Raw genomic sequence first — 15,747 nt, 5'->3', positions numbered from 1 at the left:
GTGTGGTGACCTGTTCAGCTGGGACTCCTTGCCTCAACACAGCTGTTATTAAATTTGCAGTTTAGTCAGTAAATGGTAGAAATAAATGACAGTGATTTGTTCAGAATCAGATTAAAGTGCTTTTTTTGTTTTGCCTGACACGATTTCTATAAAATAACTGTGGCAACAAGGTGCTTTCTTTTCCTTTCTTTTTTTTTTTTTTACCACTGGGAGCAGCTGTAGTCTGTAGCTGGGTCTCTCAGAATATCAGAATCAGTATTTGAGCAGTTGTAAGGAGTTCATTTATGATCTTGTTGAAGCGATTTACTTAAATGATTAACTAACTACAGTACAGACCAAAAGTTTGGACAAACCTTCTAATTCAATGGGTTTTCTTTATTTTCATGACTATTTATAAGGCAAGAAATCCCACTTGTTAACCTGACAGGGCAACACCTATGAAGTGAAAACCATTTCAGGTGACTACCTCTTGAAGCTCATCAAGAAAATGCAGAGTGTGAGCAAAGCAGTGATCACAGCAAAAGGTTGCTACTTTGAAGAAACTAGAATATAAGGGGTATTTTCAGTTGTTTTACACTTTTTTGTTTAGTCCATATTTCCACATGTGTTATTCATAGTTTTGATGCCTTCAGTGTGAAACTACAATGTCAATAGCCATGAAAATAAAGGAAACTCATTGAATTAAAAGGTGTGTCCAAACTTTTGGTCTGTACTGTATGTCATTGCTGTTTCTACTCCTTCCAACCTAATGGGGGGGGACGACATTTTTTTCTTTCTCTCTACAGGGACCTGCGGAACAACTTGATCAGTCATATTGAGCCGGGAGCTTTCCTGGGATTGAAAACTCTAAAGAAACTGTGAGTATCGGAGCATCTGCTGTTACTTTGTTGACTAGTTAGTCAAATGTTTTGTACTGTGTACTCCTCATTTGAGCTGATCAGACTTTAAAGCTTTAAAGCTTTTGAGAATGTTATCCTATCTTAAAGAAAATATTTTGTATATTTTTTATTTTCCCTAAAATCAGACTTCATAGATACAAAGAGTTAAGCACCAAGAAGGAGGCCTGATTGGCACATAGTGTGTATGGCACACAGACCAGTGATGGTCTGGGTATGTTAATAATTAAAATCGCAGGATGCTGAAATTCAGACTATAATCAAAATTATTGTCATACCCTGGTATGACACCCCCCCTTGTGAACGCATAAACATCACATTCCAAGCTGTTGAATGATGCGACCACTCGGCCTCCTGCAGACCGGTGATCGTTACCCAATGTTTTTAATGCAAAAGCTGTCTGTAACTCATTACACCACAACTTGAATCCTTTCCTGCCTGTTCTAGATGTTTCCAGCTACTTGCAAATCAAATTGTTTCTATTATCTGGTTTGAATCAAACAAACTGGTTCCCCCTAAAATATGTTGTTTGCTGCAAAAGTAAATGTTTTTTTTTTAATCTTTGCAGTTCCATCATCAAATGGACTTATAAATTTACTCACTGGAAAAATAACATTCATTCCCTGGTCCATTTCCATAAAGATGAGAATTTATGAGAATGAGTTGCTCTTAAAATTTAAAGTGTGAGTAATCCATGTCATATAGTGACATGGACACCTCACTGTTTTCATCATAAAGCCTGGAGACTTGAGGCCTCACCATGCTACAGAGAAGCACATAGGAATTGACTTTTGATTTTACTTTTTTTTTTTTTACCCCTCCAGGGGGTCTTTTGTGGGCTCTAGTGTCCCTTATATGACAGTAGCCTGACAGGAAAGGGGAAGGAAAAGGGGGAAGACATGCGGCAAATATCGTCGGGTCCAGGAGTCGAACCCGCAACGGCCGTGTCGAGGACTCAAGGCCTCCAAACATGGGTCGCGCTAACCCCTACGCCACCACAGCACGCCCCATTTGATTTTATGTTTGATCAGTCCGTCAAATCAGAATCTGCTCAAATCTGTATGAAAGGGTTGGACAGAATGAGTGATTAGAAATTAGCCTAAAAATCTGTGATTGGTTCATTTGTACAAGCATAGAAAATGTATTCTCACACCTTCCAGAACACATTTTGGAGATAAAGAACTGGCAGTGACATTGGAGAACTTTTGCTGTATTAAGACTGTCTCTCTTTGACATCTTTTTTTTTTTTAATCATTCATTCATTTTTAAAGCTTGGCCACTGTAGAAGCATCTGAATTTTTCAGGACGAAGGTGCATCATGAAGCAGAAGTCTATTGCCAGCCTTTTGTTTTCTTTGGCCTTCTTCCAGAGGTGTTCAGTCTTTGATAAAGTTAAGAGGACTTGACTGTATTTATGTCCGGATCTTATTCAAATGTGGAAATCTAATCTTAGGTGGCGTGCAGCTGTTCTCGTTGTGACTCGTGGGTGTAAAGCTGTGCATCTGAGTCCGTTGCATGAGACTGAGGTGGAACACAGCTTGAGTTGGATTCATCAGATAGTAGCCAGCGCCTGCCAACACAAACTTTAGCTTGGCTGCTGCTGTGGAACAATAAAGAGCTCAACATGAAGGCAGTCGACTCCCTGGTTCAGACTTGCTCTCATTTCCTGTCCAATTCTTCTTCTCAATATTCACGCTCTGCTCTCAGATCAGCAGTAACTGAAACATTTTGTTTTGTTTAGTTTAGTTGTTTAGTTGTGCGGATGCAACACCTTACATGGAGTCGCTCGCTAAGAATGAAGTCCAATTTTTACCTAAAAATAACTCCTTTTCAATCGTACCCTCAGTACGTCTCAGTTCATTTACAAGGATGGATCAAAATCAAAAATTGGAACACGCATCTTCAAGTTTTTGGAAAAATTTAAAGGACTTAATTGGCAATGATGAAAAATTCCCCAGCTTCTAAGTAGCTCATGATGTTTGCCAAAGTTTATACCGTCCAGAACGTCTTGGAAAAGCTTGAAAATTTTGCTCATAATGTTTTTGCTCTTCCTCTCAGGACAAGCTGGTTTTTAATTCCCCCATCTGTCCCTCTCCTTCAGCATTTCTTTAATTAAAATTACCACTGCTTTGAGTGTGTTGGCAAAGGCCATTGAAAAGGAGATTTAAAGTAAAAGCTGCTGAGGTTTTGGATTGCAGCTTTTCTGCACACAGTATAGATAGAATGATTTCCAAACATGCCCTGCATTTGCAAATAATAGTAGGGAATTATCAAGTTTCAGATTTTTCTAAACTTTGTTCAGTACTCTTTAACTCCTCTTATATTCTGTTTAAACTATTACATCACACATTCTTAGCACCCCAAAAATTTAGTGGTTATCATTTCTAAGATAAGTCTTTCTCCTCATTTTCCCTCTTTTCTGCCTTAAGCATCAATAATTTAAAAATTAAAATTAAGGAAGGCAAAAAGTGAACTGTTGTGTAAATGGTCTGGGTTTTTTTTTTCCAGGTATTGAATCTAGATTGAAGGTATATAAATTCAATATGTTATCATACTAAGATTAAACTAAAATGAGATTGAAAACACAAACTGCAAACCAAATACCCCCAAGGGGGTAATATGGGTGTACTTCCTTGTCATCATGATTGTGTCTTTTACCTTCCGTTACCCACAGCTGATACGGTTTCCTCAGTTTGAAATGTTTGAATCCATTTTAACACCCTTACTTTGCTCAGCAGTGGATCCTTCTGGCTGCAGCCCCTTTTTAATGTGCATTCCTCCAACAGCTGAACAGGCTCTGCTCAGACCTAATCACATTAGGCTATTTTTGCTTCTCCTCAGCATGTCATACGCAGCAGCTGATGTGCTCTGCTGAAACCATCCTTCATGCTCTTAATTTGCTTTATTGCAACGTCTAAAAGCAGTGATTAAAATGTTCTGGGAACCCGGTCTGGTTTGCACATTTAGTAAGATTCCCAACATAGTGGCTGATTATGGTAACTATGATCTCCCGTCTTGTGTGAAGTTTGTTTAACTTTCTTTATAATATGAATCAAGGCAATAAAAAAGGAACTGAAGGGGGAAAGCCCCTCTCTTTCAAACCTCCACTTTTCCATCCCCTGCTCTGTCCTTACCGCGGCGCACAATACTCGCTCAAATTGGCAAGCCAGCAACAGGCTGTTATTCATTCTCTGTCAAGTGGAACTAATAACCTCACACTGTGAATTCCCCGCCTGCTACCTTGAAGACAAACACCAATAATAAAAATAATAAACACTTTGAAGTTGGCACATGACGACCAGCCAGTTTCCAGGTATAACTTTACGCTTCTCAAGGACTCCAAGGTGTAATTCAGCTGCTGGGTAGATGGCTGTTCTTGCATCATCTCTTAATTTTTTTCTTGGCAGAATTCTAAAATTCAATCATTACTGGAGGAATATTTATTTATTAACGTGGTCCCGAGACTATTACATTTTACAGTTTTAAATTTAGTCTCTTGCAACTTTTTCTTCTATTTTCTGTATCTTCTCCGTGGTTGTCGCCAGAGGTGTTGGTGGGACGGTGCCCGCCTCCAGCAGGTGATTGGGCTGGAAGAGGTTTTTGCAAGACGCAATGATTTTAAATGCCAACAAGAAATACAATTCTATACAAGACTATTTAAGGTTTATTTTATTTACTTGCCAAGAGCAAGTGACACTGAAACCAATTTAATAAATCAATGGACAACAAACCACACACATTGGTGTTTGTGATAAAACAGTTGTTTGAATTTTTTAAACTTAATCTTTATTTGAGGAATAAGTTGGAATTGGTGCTCTTGTGTATTGCTGAAGTAGTTGTTTGCTTTGAATTGCCAGGTTGCTGAAATGTGCTGTACAAATAAAGTTGCCTTGCCTACAAGATGATATATTCTAAATTTGTGCTTTCACGCAAAATGTTTTAAGTATGATTCTGCTGTTTGTAAATGGTAGTTTAAAAGAAGGAGGGCTTTTTACACACACGCGCACACGCACACACACCCCGACTGTACTAAAGGTTGCCGTGGAGGTGATTGTGGGTGAATGTTGACTTTCCTCGAGGTTCTAAACGATAGAGACATAGCTAACTGACAGTAGCAGCAACATCCATCTTCTTTGCGTGTTCATCTCGAGATTCATCCGGTATTCCTCCCGTGAGGTGTGTTGGACACTTCTCTCTGATGTTTTCCTGAGACGTCGTGTCACGTCACATCCAAAGTTGAAGAAAACAGACACTTTTGATGCGTATGACATCAATCATAGATGATTAATCACCACCCACCGTGCCGCTTCACCTTTTAAAGTTTCGAATCCCCCTGCAGGCCCACACAGACATTATCTAGTACCGTCTTGGAAGTTGTTAACAAGTCTGCTGAATGCTAGACATCCCTGTCCCAACCTGCCTGCTAGACTTGGTGTTTTTACTTTTTAAATGGAATTTCTTTTTCTTTCACTAACTTTCCCTTTATATTGTTATAAAGAAATCTGTTTATTGCTCTCTTTTTCCCCTTCTCTCCATGTTTTACAGGGACCTGTCCAACAACAGCATTAGCTGTCTTAACGGGGACGTCTTTAAGGGCCTGGAGAGCCTGAGTCGACTGTAAGTACTTTGTGTTATCCTGAATATAATGAGTATAATTGGTGAAGGGCTGACATCAGCTGTGTTTTTCTGCAGAATCCTTTCAGGAAACATGTTCTCCTCATTGGCTCAGGGAATGTTTGACAGGCTGGTGTCTCTGAAGGCGTTGTAAGTATGCTAAGGAGATAATTCTCATATGTTTTGCTCAATTTAGCCATCATGCATTGATCCAATAAAAGCCGTTTAACAGACATCATTCTCGTTGTTGATTGCAGAGAGTTTCAGACACCTTACCTGCTCTGTGACTGTAACCTTCTGTGGCTGCTGCGTTGGATCAAAGACCGTAATGTTTCTGTGAAGAACACAAAGTGCTCATACCCTCAGTCACTCCAGGGTCAGCTCATAACGTCTCTGAGGCCAGAGCTCCTTACATGCGGTAAGGACACAAACTGGAGCTACACAAAATCAGACTTTTCTGTTCAAATGCCCTCACATTGGCCTGGCCATAAAGATGTTGGCTTTTGTTTTAAAAGCAGCCAATCCGTGAGTGCCATTTGTTTTTCTTGGCATCTTAAGCCTTTTTGTCTTTGCCATCAGGGGTCATGACAAAAATTTATATGAAAGCTTTATTGTAGGGTTTATAGGGCTGCGGTCTTAGACATCTAACAACCCTATGAACAGTTCAAATGCAGTTTTTAATAAACTTGGTTATGAGCCTTGCAAGTTCTTCAGTTTAATTGGCACAGATTTTGTTGTCAAAATGGTTCGCTTTGTGTATTTGTGGAAGCGGGGCTTGTGCAATGACACGTCAGATAAGATGTAGCCTGCCCAGGCCGGCGCTGCCTTTGTTTGTACCTGCTCATGTCTTATCAGTTTGGCTCTCGCCTCCTTCTGGGATTATAAAACATGACACAGATTTACAAGGAACTCGTTTCCTGACATGAATTATAAGTAGCTTTAAAATGCACACAAATTCAGCTTCATTTTCCTTTCATTCTTTTTGTCTTTTGTTTGCCCAAACTAAGACATTTTTTTTTTATTATTATTTTGGTGTTTTTCAGCCTTAGATGTGTTCACATTTGTCCGACCGTTCCTCCCTTCCTTACATTTTCCACATATACAGCAAGAATCTGATGTAAATTTATAGTGGACTTTTGCATTTATGCTTAAAAAAAAACAGAGTCTGGAGTTGTCTGCTATGTTGATATGAAAAATGTGTGGAAAGCCTTTAAATATCACACTGATTTACTAGCCAGCTCCTTGCTTCTTTCCAGATGCTCCGCTGGAGCTGCCCTCCTTCCAGCTAACTCCGTCCCAGCGTCAGGTGGTCTTCCAGGGGGACAGCCTGCCGTTCCAGTGTCAGGCTTCGCTCGTGGCTGAGGACATGCAGGTCCTTTGGTACCAGAACGGCCGCATGGTCAAGCCAGATGCCACTCAAGGCATTTTCATAGAGAAGCGCATTGTGCAGAACTGCTCCCTCATTGCCAGGTAAGACTCGCGGCCACGTTTGCCAAGCATTTGTAAGTCAAATGAACATCTAATTTCCGTTCCCATTTTTCCAATCAGTGCCTTAACCATCTCAAACATCCAGCCTGGTTTCACGGGGAATTGGGAGTGTCGTGTCCGGACCAGCCGGGGGAACACAACCAGGGCTGTGCACATTGTGGTGCTGCAAAGTTCTGCCAAGTACTGCGCTCCTGAACGCATCTCCAACAACAAAGGAGAATTCAGGTGGATATTGAAAAGTCACGCTGTCACAAACTTGAATTTAATGTTGAACAACAAAGATGGCATTATCTGTCCAATACAGTTTTGTGGCTTTTACTGAATTATTTGAACTGTTCCATTTTAGGGAGAAATGATTATACAATTTACAGCTTCAGTTATGAATCAAGTCATCATGGGACCCAACTTATCAAAAATGATAAACATTTTTAGGAAAAAAAAAAAAAAAAAATCCAACATGACAACCAGGACTGTATCAAAAATGTTTATTTTTGGTAAGTTGTGCGTCTTTTAATTTGACTTTTTACCAGCATGAAAATCACTCTTGGAACTGGCTAATACTAAGATCAATGTGAAAGTCCAAAGAGCTCAATGAAGAACTAAGATGGAAAATTGTAGATTTGTACAGATTGGGGAAAGTCTTTGAGCTAAGCAACTTTAGATTGAAGTACAAGTTATTCAGAAACATCACCACTTGGCAAAGGGCTTGGAGACAAACAATGAACTCCTGATGAAAAGACATTGGTTAAGATGTTTGGTAGCAACCCAGCAACCACACAGCTCTTTTGTAAACTTCAGTGCCTCTGTCCCCAAAGAAGTCAATTTTAAATTAAAAAGCGTCTCGTTTAAAAAGCAGTGTCTTCAATCTTGACTCAAACATTTAGTTTCCCACATGGATCTGGTAAAGCCCTTCTGGAACTCAGTATTATGGTCAGATGAGGCAAAAATTAACCTGAATGTCCATAAAAACAGGAAGAATGTTTGGAGGAGTGAAGGTGATTCTTTGAGTTGTAATAAAAAGTATAGAAGTAGCTTTTATCATTTTCCAGTCCTTGATAAGTTTGGAGCAAAGAAAACTGACTGTAATTTTCCAGACACTATTCTTTTTATATGTTTTTTTTCTTAACTTTTTATTTCTGATTTTCCTAGTTATTGTCCAACCTATTGACTCTTAGCTCCCGAAAGCACAAAGATGAATTTCACTGCCTTTGGGTTCTAGATCAGGTTTTTGAATTTGAATCTGTGTTCAAAGTGATCAAGATCACAGACTGCATTTTAAAGAGTATTAAATAAATGTAACTGGTCCCAAATCTGTAGATTTGTAAACATGGTGGTCTAATTTAATCAAGATGCCCAGAGTAAAATTAACAAAAGCATGAGGAAATGCTTTAAATATGATTAAAGGTGTCTGTTGTAGTCGTTCATCTTGGAAAGGAACTGCTCAGGTTCATTGAAAGCCCAGAATAAGAATTTACTGCTAAGAAAAAAACTGATTAATCGAGGTTCAAGTTTAATAGTCAAGTCAAGTTCAAAATACATTTGAATGCATTTATATCAAAGCATAGACATGTTGCTGTAGGAGTTCATCTTTGTTGCTTTGCCAGCAGTGCCACCTGGTGGCTGAATGTGAAAATGACAATTGCATTATACACACATTGAAATGTAATTTAAATGAGGGTTAGAAAGAGCAAATTGAAAACGTTACACAGATAAGTTTGACTAGAGTTTAATTTATCCAGGTGGCCCCGCACTCTGGCAGGAATCAAAGCCTACCTTCCCTGCAACTTACCGACGTCCAGCGCACGTGCTTATTCAGGCATCCTGAGTGAAGAACGACAGGCATGGCGTCACTGCAGCCCCGAGGGGCTGTGGACAGAGGGCGACTACTCCCAGTGTCAGTTTCAAAAAGAGGTCACCAGGGGTCTCTACGTCATCAACCAGGTTTGTATCCTACTGTTATTTTCCTTTCCCTTTTGTTTTTTTTGTTTACACATTGAATCAACTTTCTTTTTGTGTTTCTGACAGATGCCTCTAAACGAGACCAATGTTGTAATCAAAGCTCAAAGCCTGTTGGTGTACACGATCGATGCTGCCAACCTGTCAGACAAGATGGACATCATCTTCATGGCTGAAATGATTGAGAAGCTTGGCGAGTTTGTGGAGAAGTTTAAAGATGTAAGTTGATGACAAGATTTGATCAAAGCAGCTGTTTGCTGTAAGTCAGCTGGAGGTCAAAAACACTGAAAAGCTTTTTTAAAGCTGGTTAGACTTTCTATCGTCGAGCCTGTTTTGACATGACAAGTCTCTTGTGAACTTTTTCCATCTCATCTTTAGACATTTGAAATGGTAGTACGTCATTGTGAAGTGGAAATAAACAACAGCTTAGCCTCAGTCTTACTGGACAATTTAAAAAAAAAAACAACTTTATTTATCCCAAATGGAAAATAAATCTTGTCATAACATCCGAGTATCTTCGAACAGTTGTGGATGATGGTTTCTTTTAATTTCTTTTCTGCAGAATAGGAGAATTGAGAACAGACGCGACGAATCGCTGTCAAACACTGTCTGGACTCAATTCTGCCAGTTCTTTCTTTGCATTTCTCTTTATTGTATAGAAAAAGGAGGTTGGGCTTCTTCACACAGTCACACAGAGAATTGACCAACCATCTTTACATTCTGGAGCCTCCTGTGGACATGCCCTTACAAGGGCATGTGACTGACCACAACTAATCAGTTACATATGGAACTAATAACACATGAATGTTTAACGTTTTTAGCTTCCAAGCAAACATCCTAAACAAAGTTAATAATATACTATACTACAAAAGAAAGAGAAGTTAAGTAAATATAAAAAGAAGAATAATAGAGTAATAATATGAAAAGAATAATATGAAAGAATAATATGAAAACATAACTTGTAAAATAAACTCATGAGTAAATGAACAGGAGGATAATTTTCCTAACAGATAATGCTGTGGGAAGAACAGGGGACTCAATTTACCTGTTAGATGACTTCTGAAGGTAGTTGATTGTACTGGATTTTGTTAGCGTTTTGATAACACTTCACAAATATCCACCACTTTGTTTTTGCCTATTATATAAAACCCAACTAAATGATGTAAAACTATTTGAATGGATTGTGTCACAGTGAAAAGGTTTGATTGTGTTCTTGATGAGATTTATAGTTTCTCCTCTTCACTTTCCCAGCTGGGTGAGGTGATGGTCAACATGGCCAGCAACCTGATGCTGGCTGACGAGAGAGTGCTGTGGATGGCCCAGCGTGAAGCCATGGCATGCAGCCGCATCATCGCATCCCTGCAGAAAATATCCGCCTACCGTCTGTCCACGGCGCAAGCTTTCTCCCTGGTTGGGCTCACTCGCGAGCACTAAAACATTCACCAGGTTTTTGTTGATGGAGACGAGCATTTAGTTTTTCCTGTCGTCCTCTCAGACGTCCCCCAACATTGCGCTGGAGGCCCACACGGTCAGGGTCAACGACTGGAACGGCATGACCTGCATACTGTTTCAGAGGCCCAGCCCGGAGCGGCTGCCAGGCCACGATCGCCAGCTCACGTTCAAATGCAACACCACCAGCTCCTTCGCCTCTGGCCTCTACAAGGTCAGCTTCCAGCAGAAATATCCACAGTGTTTGTGTCCAATCGGGCGTCATAGACGGCCAGGACGGGGCGCATTCTGTAAAATATGTTTGTGTCCAAACAGAGCACCATAGTGGAGGCTTCGTTGCAGCTCCCGCGGTCTCTCTTCAGTCAGGCTGCTACTCCTGGGCAGACGGACGATAACGTTTACAAGCTCTACCTGCTCGGCTTCCGCAACGGCAAGTTCTTCCCCTCCACCTGGAACACCTCCCTTCTGGCTGACGGAGGGAGGAAGAGGAGCGTGGCCACACCTGTCATCATGGCAAAGATGGGCAAGTCCTGTATATACAGTCTTGGGGGACTTTAAAATCATGTATCATCTAAAACGGACAATTTTGACCCTGTAAATCTCTCTGCCATCAGACGGCATCTCTCTGCGTTCCCTGAAGACCCCCATCAACATCACCCTGCGGCGCTTCGCTCGTGGCTCCGATGCCGTCTCTGCCCGCTGGAATTTCAGCCTGGCTGGGGATCAGGGAGGGTGGAGGAGTGAGGGCTGCCGCATCCTGGAGAACCACGACAACTTCACCACCATGTCCTGCAACTCTCTGGGCAATTACGGTCTGCTCATGGTAGGTGGAGCTGCCCCCATGTTGTTTTAAATGTTTAAAAGAAGCAGAGTCACTCATAATTTTATACAATTGTCTCGCCCTCTAGTGGCCATTGATAGTTAGTGCTAGAATAGCCTCTAGGGTTCATACACAGTGTGAATGAAAGCTGAAGCTTCTCCATATTTCTCTGTTTTAGGACTTGAACACTGTCGAACAGTTCTCTCCAAGCTTCCAGCCGCTGCATCCAGTCATTTACGCTACAAGTGTCGTCCTCCTCCTCTGCCTGTTCACAATCATCATCAGTTACATCTACCATTACAGGTAAACACCAAAATAAGTTTGTAATGGTTAATTTAGTTGTGCAGAAATACATAAAGGTTTGTTGTGGTTGTAATGTGAAAAAGTGCAAACATTCAGAGCATATAAAATTGGATGCTTCTGGGGGTTTTTTGCAGGTCTGTTTGTGTGAGTCGCAAGTTTTGGCACATGCTGGTCAACCTCTGCTTTCACATGGCGCTCACCTGTGGGATTTTTGTAGGCGGCATCAATCAGACACGATATGCCAGTGTCTGCCAAGCAGTAAGTGGGAATCGTCCTTCCCTCTGCACTTCGAACTCCAACTCTCAGGTGTTCTTCTTTCAAGCTTCGTGGTCGACAGTAATAAAAGAACCAGGGATTTAGATGTTTTCTGGGAGGGAAAGAAAATGCCGTTGGCTAAGATAACTGATCTTGTGAAACATGGGGAATTCAGTAAGAGATGCGTTTTCTTGGCTTGAGGTGAGCCTGTGCATCTTTTCAAAGTGCGTTATTACTATTTCACTTCTACAAAACCATATATGTTCTTCTAAAAATGAAACAGAGCAGACTGTTAATTTAAACAACTGATATACCCTGCATTTACTGGGCCCCTCTGTTTTTTAGGTTATTTGTCAAAGAGTATTTATTAGCAGCTCTTTTTTACTAATAACCCGTCAGCTTTAGGCATTTGAACCTTTTCTGTTTGGTCAGGTTTTGAATGAGAGATCCAATGAAGATATGGGCAAGTTTTGGCCACTAGCCATCTTGTTGTCACTTTTTATTGACATAATGTAAATCTATACAAATCTGCCTGACCTAAACATGGTTTTTATTGTCTTCCCCAGTTTGAAGTGCTTATAAAAGTTGCGCTGAATAAATAAACTCAACTTAAATTTTGAATTTCACAAATTTTTTTTTATTGCGAGCTTATTTCTGCTGTCTCTATTTAGAGTTGAAGCACTGATTGTTGAACTTACTGTGATGTCATAAATTCACAGAACTGCTTTGCCCACACATGACACTGCAGGCTAATCTCTTTCAGGTGGGTATTCTGTTGCACTACTCCACTCTGGCTACCGCCCTGTGGGTGGGCGTGACGGCACGCAACATTTACAAGCAACTTACACGCAAAGCCAAACGCTACGAGGAGCTGGACGAGCCGCCGCCCCCCCCTCGACCGATGCTCAGGTTTCTTTCTAACTTCTATAAATGATGAAAGCAGAGTTTCTGGGCAGGATGGGAAAGTCTGGAATTTCACTATTTTCGCGTTCTGGAAAAGTATTTTGTTTTTTCAGACTCTATTCCCCTTTCCCATGTCGGTCTATTTGTCCATATTTCCGTCAAACCATTCAATTCTGAAGCCACTGTACAAGTTCAGTGGGAATATTTTCCTTTATACGTACATTTCGGAAGAATTTTTACCAAGAATTTAAAATTTGAGTCTTGTGCAGAACTCCTGGGTATGTGTTTAATAATCCAACTGCATTTATATAAGTGTAATTTATATAACTTTAACGTGTTTTCTGGTTTATTAGTACAGGGTTGAAACATAACTGACCTGTTATGGAAATCCAAACACTGAAATGTTCCTTCTTGGCTTTATTTTCCAGGTTCTACCTGATCGGTGGAGGAATACCCATCATTGTCTGTGGAATCACTGCTGCAGCGAACATAAAAAACTACGGCAGCCAAAGATATTCACCATAGTGAGTAGGATCTCTCACTCTGCAATTAAAAATTCCCAGCTTGTGCTTATGGAAATGCTGCCATTAAATCTGGACATCAGCATTTAGTAAGGAAGCTCTTCAAACCACAATTCCTCTAGAGGTCTATTATTAGGACAACCACGACTGCATTGTTTTTGAGAATAATGCAGATTTTTATATGAGGTAGGGAGAACGTTATTCCCCCAAGTTCCGATTATGGAATCCTGTTAATGATATGTGCATTCAGGCAACACGCCACTGCTCCCTGTTGTGGCAGCTGTTCCGATCAGGCACCATGGCTGACTAATTGAGAAATCTGTCCTGGAGTCTTTAGAGTTTAATTAATTTCTTGCGTGCGAAAGACTTTCAGCTCTTGTCATTAAATGTGACGGGATAATACCTGCAAAGAGTTGGAGGCAAAGCTTGCATAGAAAAAAAAAGCTAGGCACTTGAATTATTTATTAGATCTGTAGTTTGGACTTTATTTGGCAACTTGTTCATTTGATGTGCACTCTGTATTGAAATAATAATAAAAGAAATTGACAGGTGTCTAAGTCTTGCCGGTCGTCTTCTCTTTTAGTTGCTGGATGGCCTGGGAGCCGAGCATTGGCGCTTTCTACGGACCAGCTGGGTTCATCGTCTTTGTGGACTGCATGTACTTCCTCAGCATCCTGCTGCAGGTTCACCGACACCCTGAGCGGCGCTATGAGCTGAAGGAGTCCAGTGAAGAGCAGCAACATCTGGCTTCAGCCGGCAGTGAGGTCACGCCTGAGGGTCCCAGCAGCCTCTCCCACCCCCTCACCGTGCAGCTTCAGCCGAACGAGGCGTTGTCCTCCGTGGGGTCGGCTCCCCACGCCGTGCCCCTCTCGGCCCTGGAGAACGAGCACACCTTCACCGCCCAGCTTATCGGGGCAGTGGGGGCTTTAGGTTTGTATTCAGGCCTGTGGGTGTTCGGCGCCATGGCGGTATCACAGGATCATCCTTTCGACATGGCGTTCACCTGCCTCTTCGGGTTGACTGCGCTGGCGCTCGGGGCGTTCATGATGGCGCACCACTGCGTCAACAGACAGGACATGAGGCGGTTCTGGTTGCAGGTCTATTGCTCCAGAAGGCGGGTGTACTCAGCGCAGGAGGAGGTCCTTCTGCCTCAGACAGGCGTCGCTGTGATGGTGACGGCTGAGAAGGCCGACGGCAAGTCAGTAAAATGCAGCCACAGCAGCGCAGATTCTTCGTACACCAACAGGAGCGCCCCGACGAGCATTCGCAACTCCGGCCACGGCAGCAAGCTGACCAACCTGCACGCGGAGGCGGCTCAGTGCAAGGCAGCCTCGGCCCCAGCGACGGCCAACGGCACGGCTGTTCTGGACAGCAGTCTGACCGAGCATTCATTAGACAATGAAATTAAAATGCACGTCGCACCGGTGGAGGTGCAGTTCCGCCCTTTGAGCAACATTAGCAATCCGGCAGCTAACGGAAGCACAAGCAGACATCAGAAGAACAGAGCGCGAGCGCACAGGGCAAGCCGGCTGACTGTGCTGCGAGAGTACGCCTATGACGTGCCCACCAGCGTGGAGGGCAGCGTGCAGAGTGCCCCCAGCAGGCGGCACCACTACTACGACATGGCGGCGCGCAACAGTCGCCGCGCAGCATACATGGCCTACAGGGAGCGTCATCAGAGCCAGCTGCAGCAGGACAGCAGCGACAGCGCCAGTCTGCCGCGCCGCTCCCGCTTCTCCGAGAAAGGAAGCGGCACTCTGCTCGAGAACGGGACCGCCGTGAGCGTAGAGGCAGAGCAGGCGGCTCCCGCCGGGTCACCAGCTGCCAGTAAAGACACCGTACTGCCGCCAGGGAGCTCAGAATCAGAAAACAAAAGCAGCAAGTGGTACGGACTCAACCTGGTCACTCAGAACAATGGCACGCTAAGAAAAAACGGACAAGCGATGCCTTTAGTGAACGGTGACGGCGCCTGCATAAAAACAGGTCTGTGGAAACATGAAACTACTGTATAGCAACAGTTTCCTTCCTGTGGACTGCATAAATAAAACTCTCATGCCTTGAAACTGTGAAATATCTCTTATGTTGACTTTTTTCAGAGAAAATATTGGAAATTAGCAGAAAAACTGCCACTGAGCTGTCCTTGTAGATATGCTTTTGTAAATGTTTCATTTTTTTATAACTTTTAATCCAACACTGTTGATTTGAGAGTTCTGTAAGTCAGATTGTATGTCTTTCCCCTCACGCTTTTTGCTTCCTGGATTAGTAATAAAATGGTTTTGTTTACCCATTTAAACGTTTTTTATTCCTGCAGCATCACAAACATTCATCTTTTGTCCCTCTGGGACTCGGAGCTCTTCTGCTCTCCTCCCATCAGGACATTGACAAGCTGGTAATTGGGTTCCTCGCTGACCTTCAGGTGGCCTCGGGTTCCCGTCTCCGCAGCGATGCAGCACTTTAATTGCGACCAGCAGCGACGTTGGCCATCCGTAGGTGTTTTCTTTTGCCTGCTGACGGAGCCGATGAGATCGCCGCGCGTTCTGGGC

General features: G+C 42.4%; 1 protein-coding gene across 1 annotated transcript in view; it reads left to right on the top strand.

Moving 5' to 3' along the window:
- Positions 1-15,491, top strand: part of adgra3 (adhesion G protein-coupled receptor A3) — a 29,126-nt gene extending 13,635 nt beyond the window's left edge. Inside the window, exons 3-19 of the mRNA XM_014470488.2 lie at positions 786-857; positions 5,441-5,512; positions 5,588-5,659; positions 5,767-5,927; positions 6,766-6,979; positions 7,058-7,222; positions 8,737-8,938; positions 9,023-9,172; positions 10,205-10,363; positions 10,449-10,616; positions 10,718-10,925; positions 11,017-11,225; positions 11,401-11,525; positions 11,660-11,783; positions 12,544-12,689; positions 13,112-13,207; positions 13,788-15,491. Coding sequence (XP_014325974.1) covers positions 786-857; positions 5,441-5,512; positions 5,588-5,659; positions 5,767-5,927; positions 6,766-6,979; positions 7,058-7,222; positions 8,737-8,938; positions 9,023-9,172; positions 10,205-10,363; positions 10,449-10,616; positions 10,718-10,925; positions 11,017-11,225; positions 11,401-11,525; positions 11,660-11,783; positions 12,544-12,689; positions 13,112-13,207; positions 13,788-15,216 — 3,772 coding nt within the window. The 3' untranslated portion in view covers positions 15,217-15,491. The remainder of the gene's footprint in view (positions 1-785; positions 858-5,440; positions 5,513-5,587; positions 5,660-5,766; positions 5,928-6,765; positions 6,980-7,057; positions 7,223-8,736; positions 8,939-9,022; positions 9,173-10,204; positions 10,364-10,448; positions 10,617-10,717; positions 10,926-11,016; positions 11,226-11,400; positions 11,526-11,659; positions 11,784-12,543; positions 12,690-13,111; positions 13,208-13,787) is intronic.
- The last annotated feature ends 256 nt before the right edge of the window (positions 15,492-15,747 follow it).

This window comes from Xiphophorus maculatus, chromosome 14, assembly GCF_002775205.1.
Source record: "Xiphophorus maculatus strain JP 163 A chromosome 14, X_maculatus-5.0-male, whole genome shotgun sequence".
NCBI lineage: Eukaryota > Metazoa > Chordata > Actinopteri > Cyprinodontiformes > Poeciliidae > Xiphophorus > Xiphophorus maculatus.
This window is presented reverse-complemented; position numbering and strand designations above follow the sequence as displayed.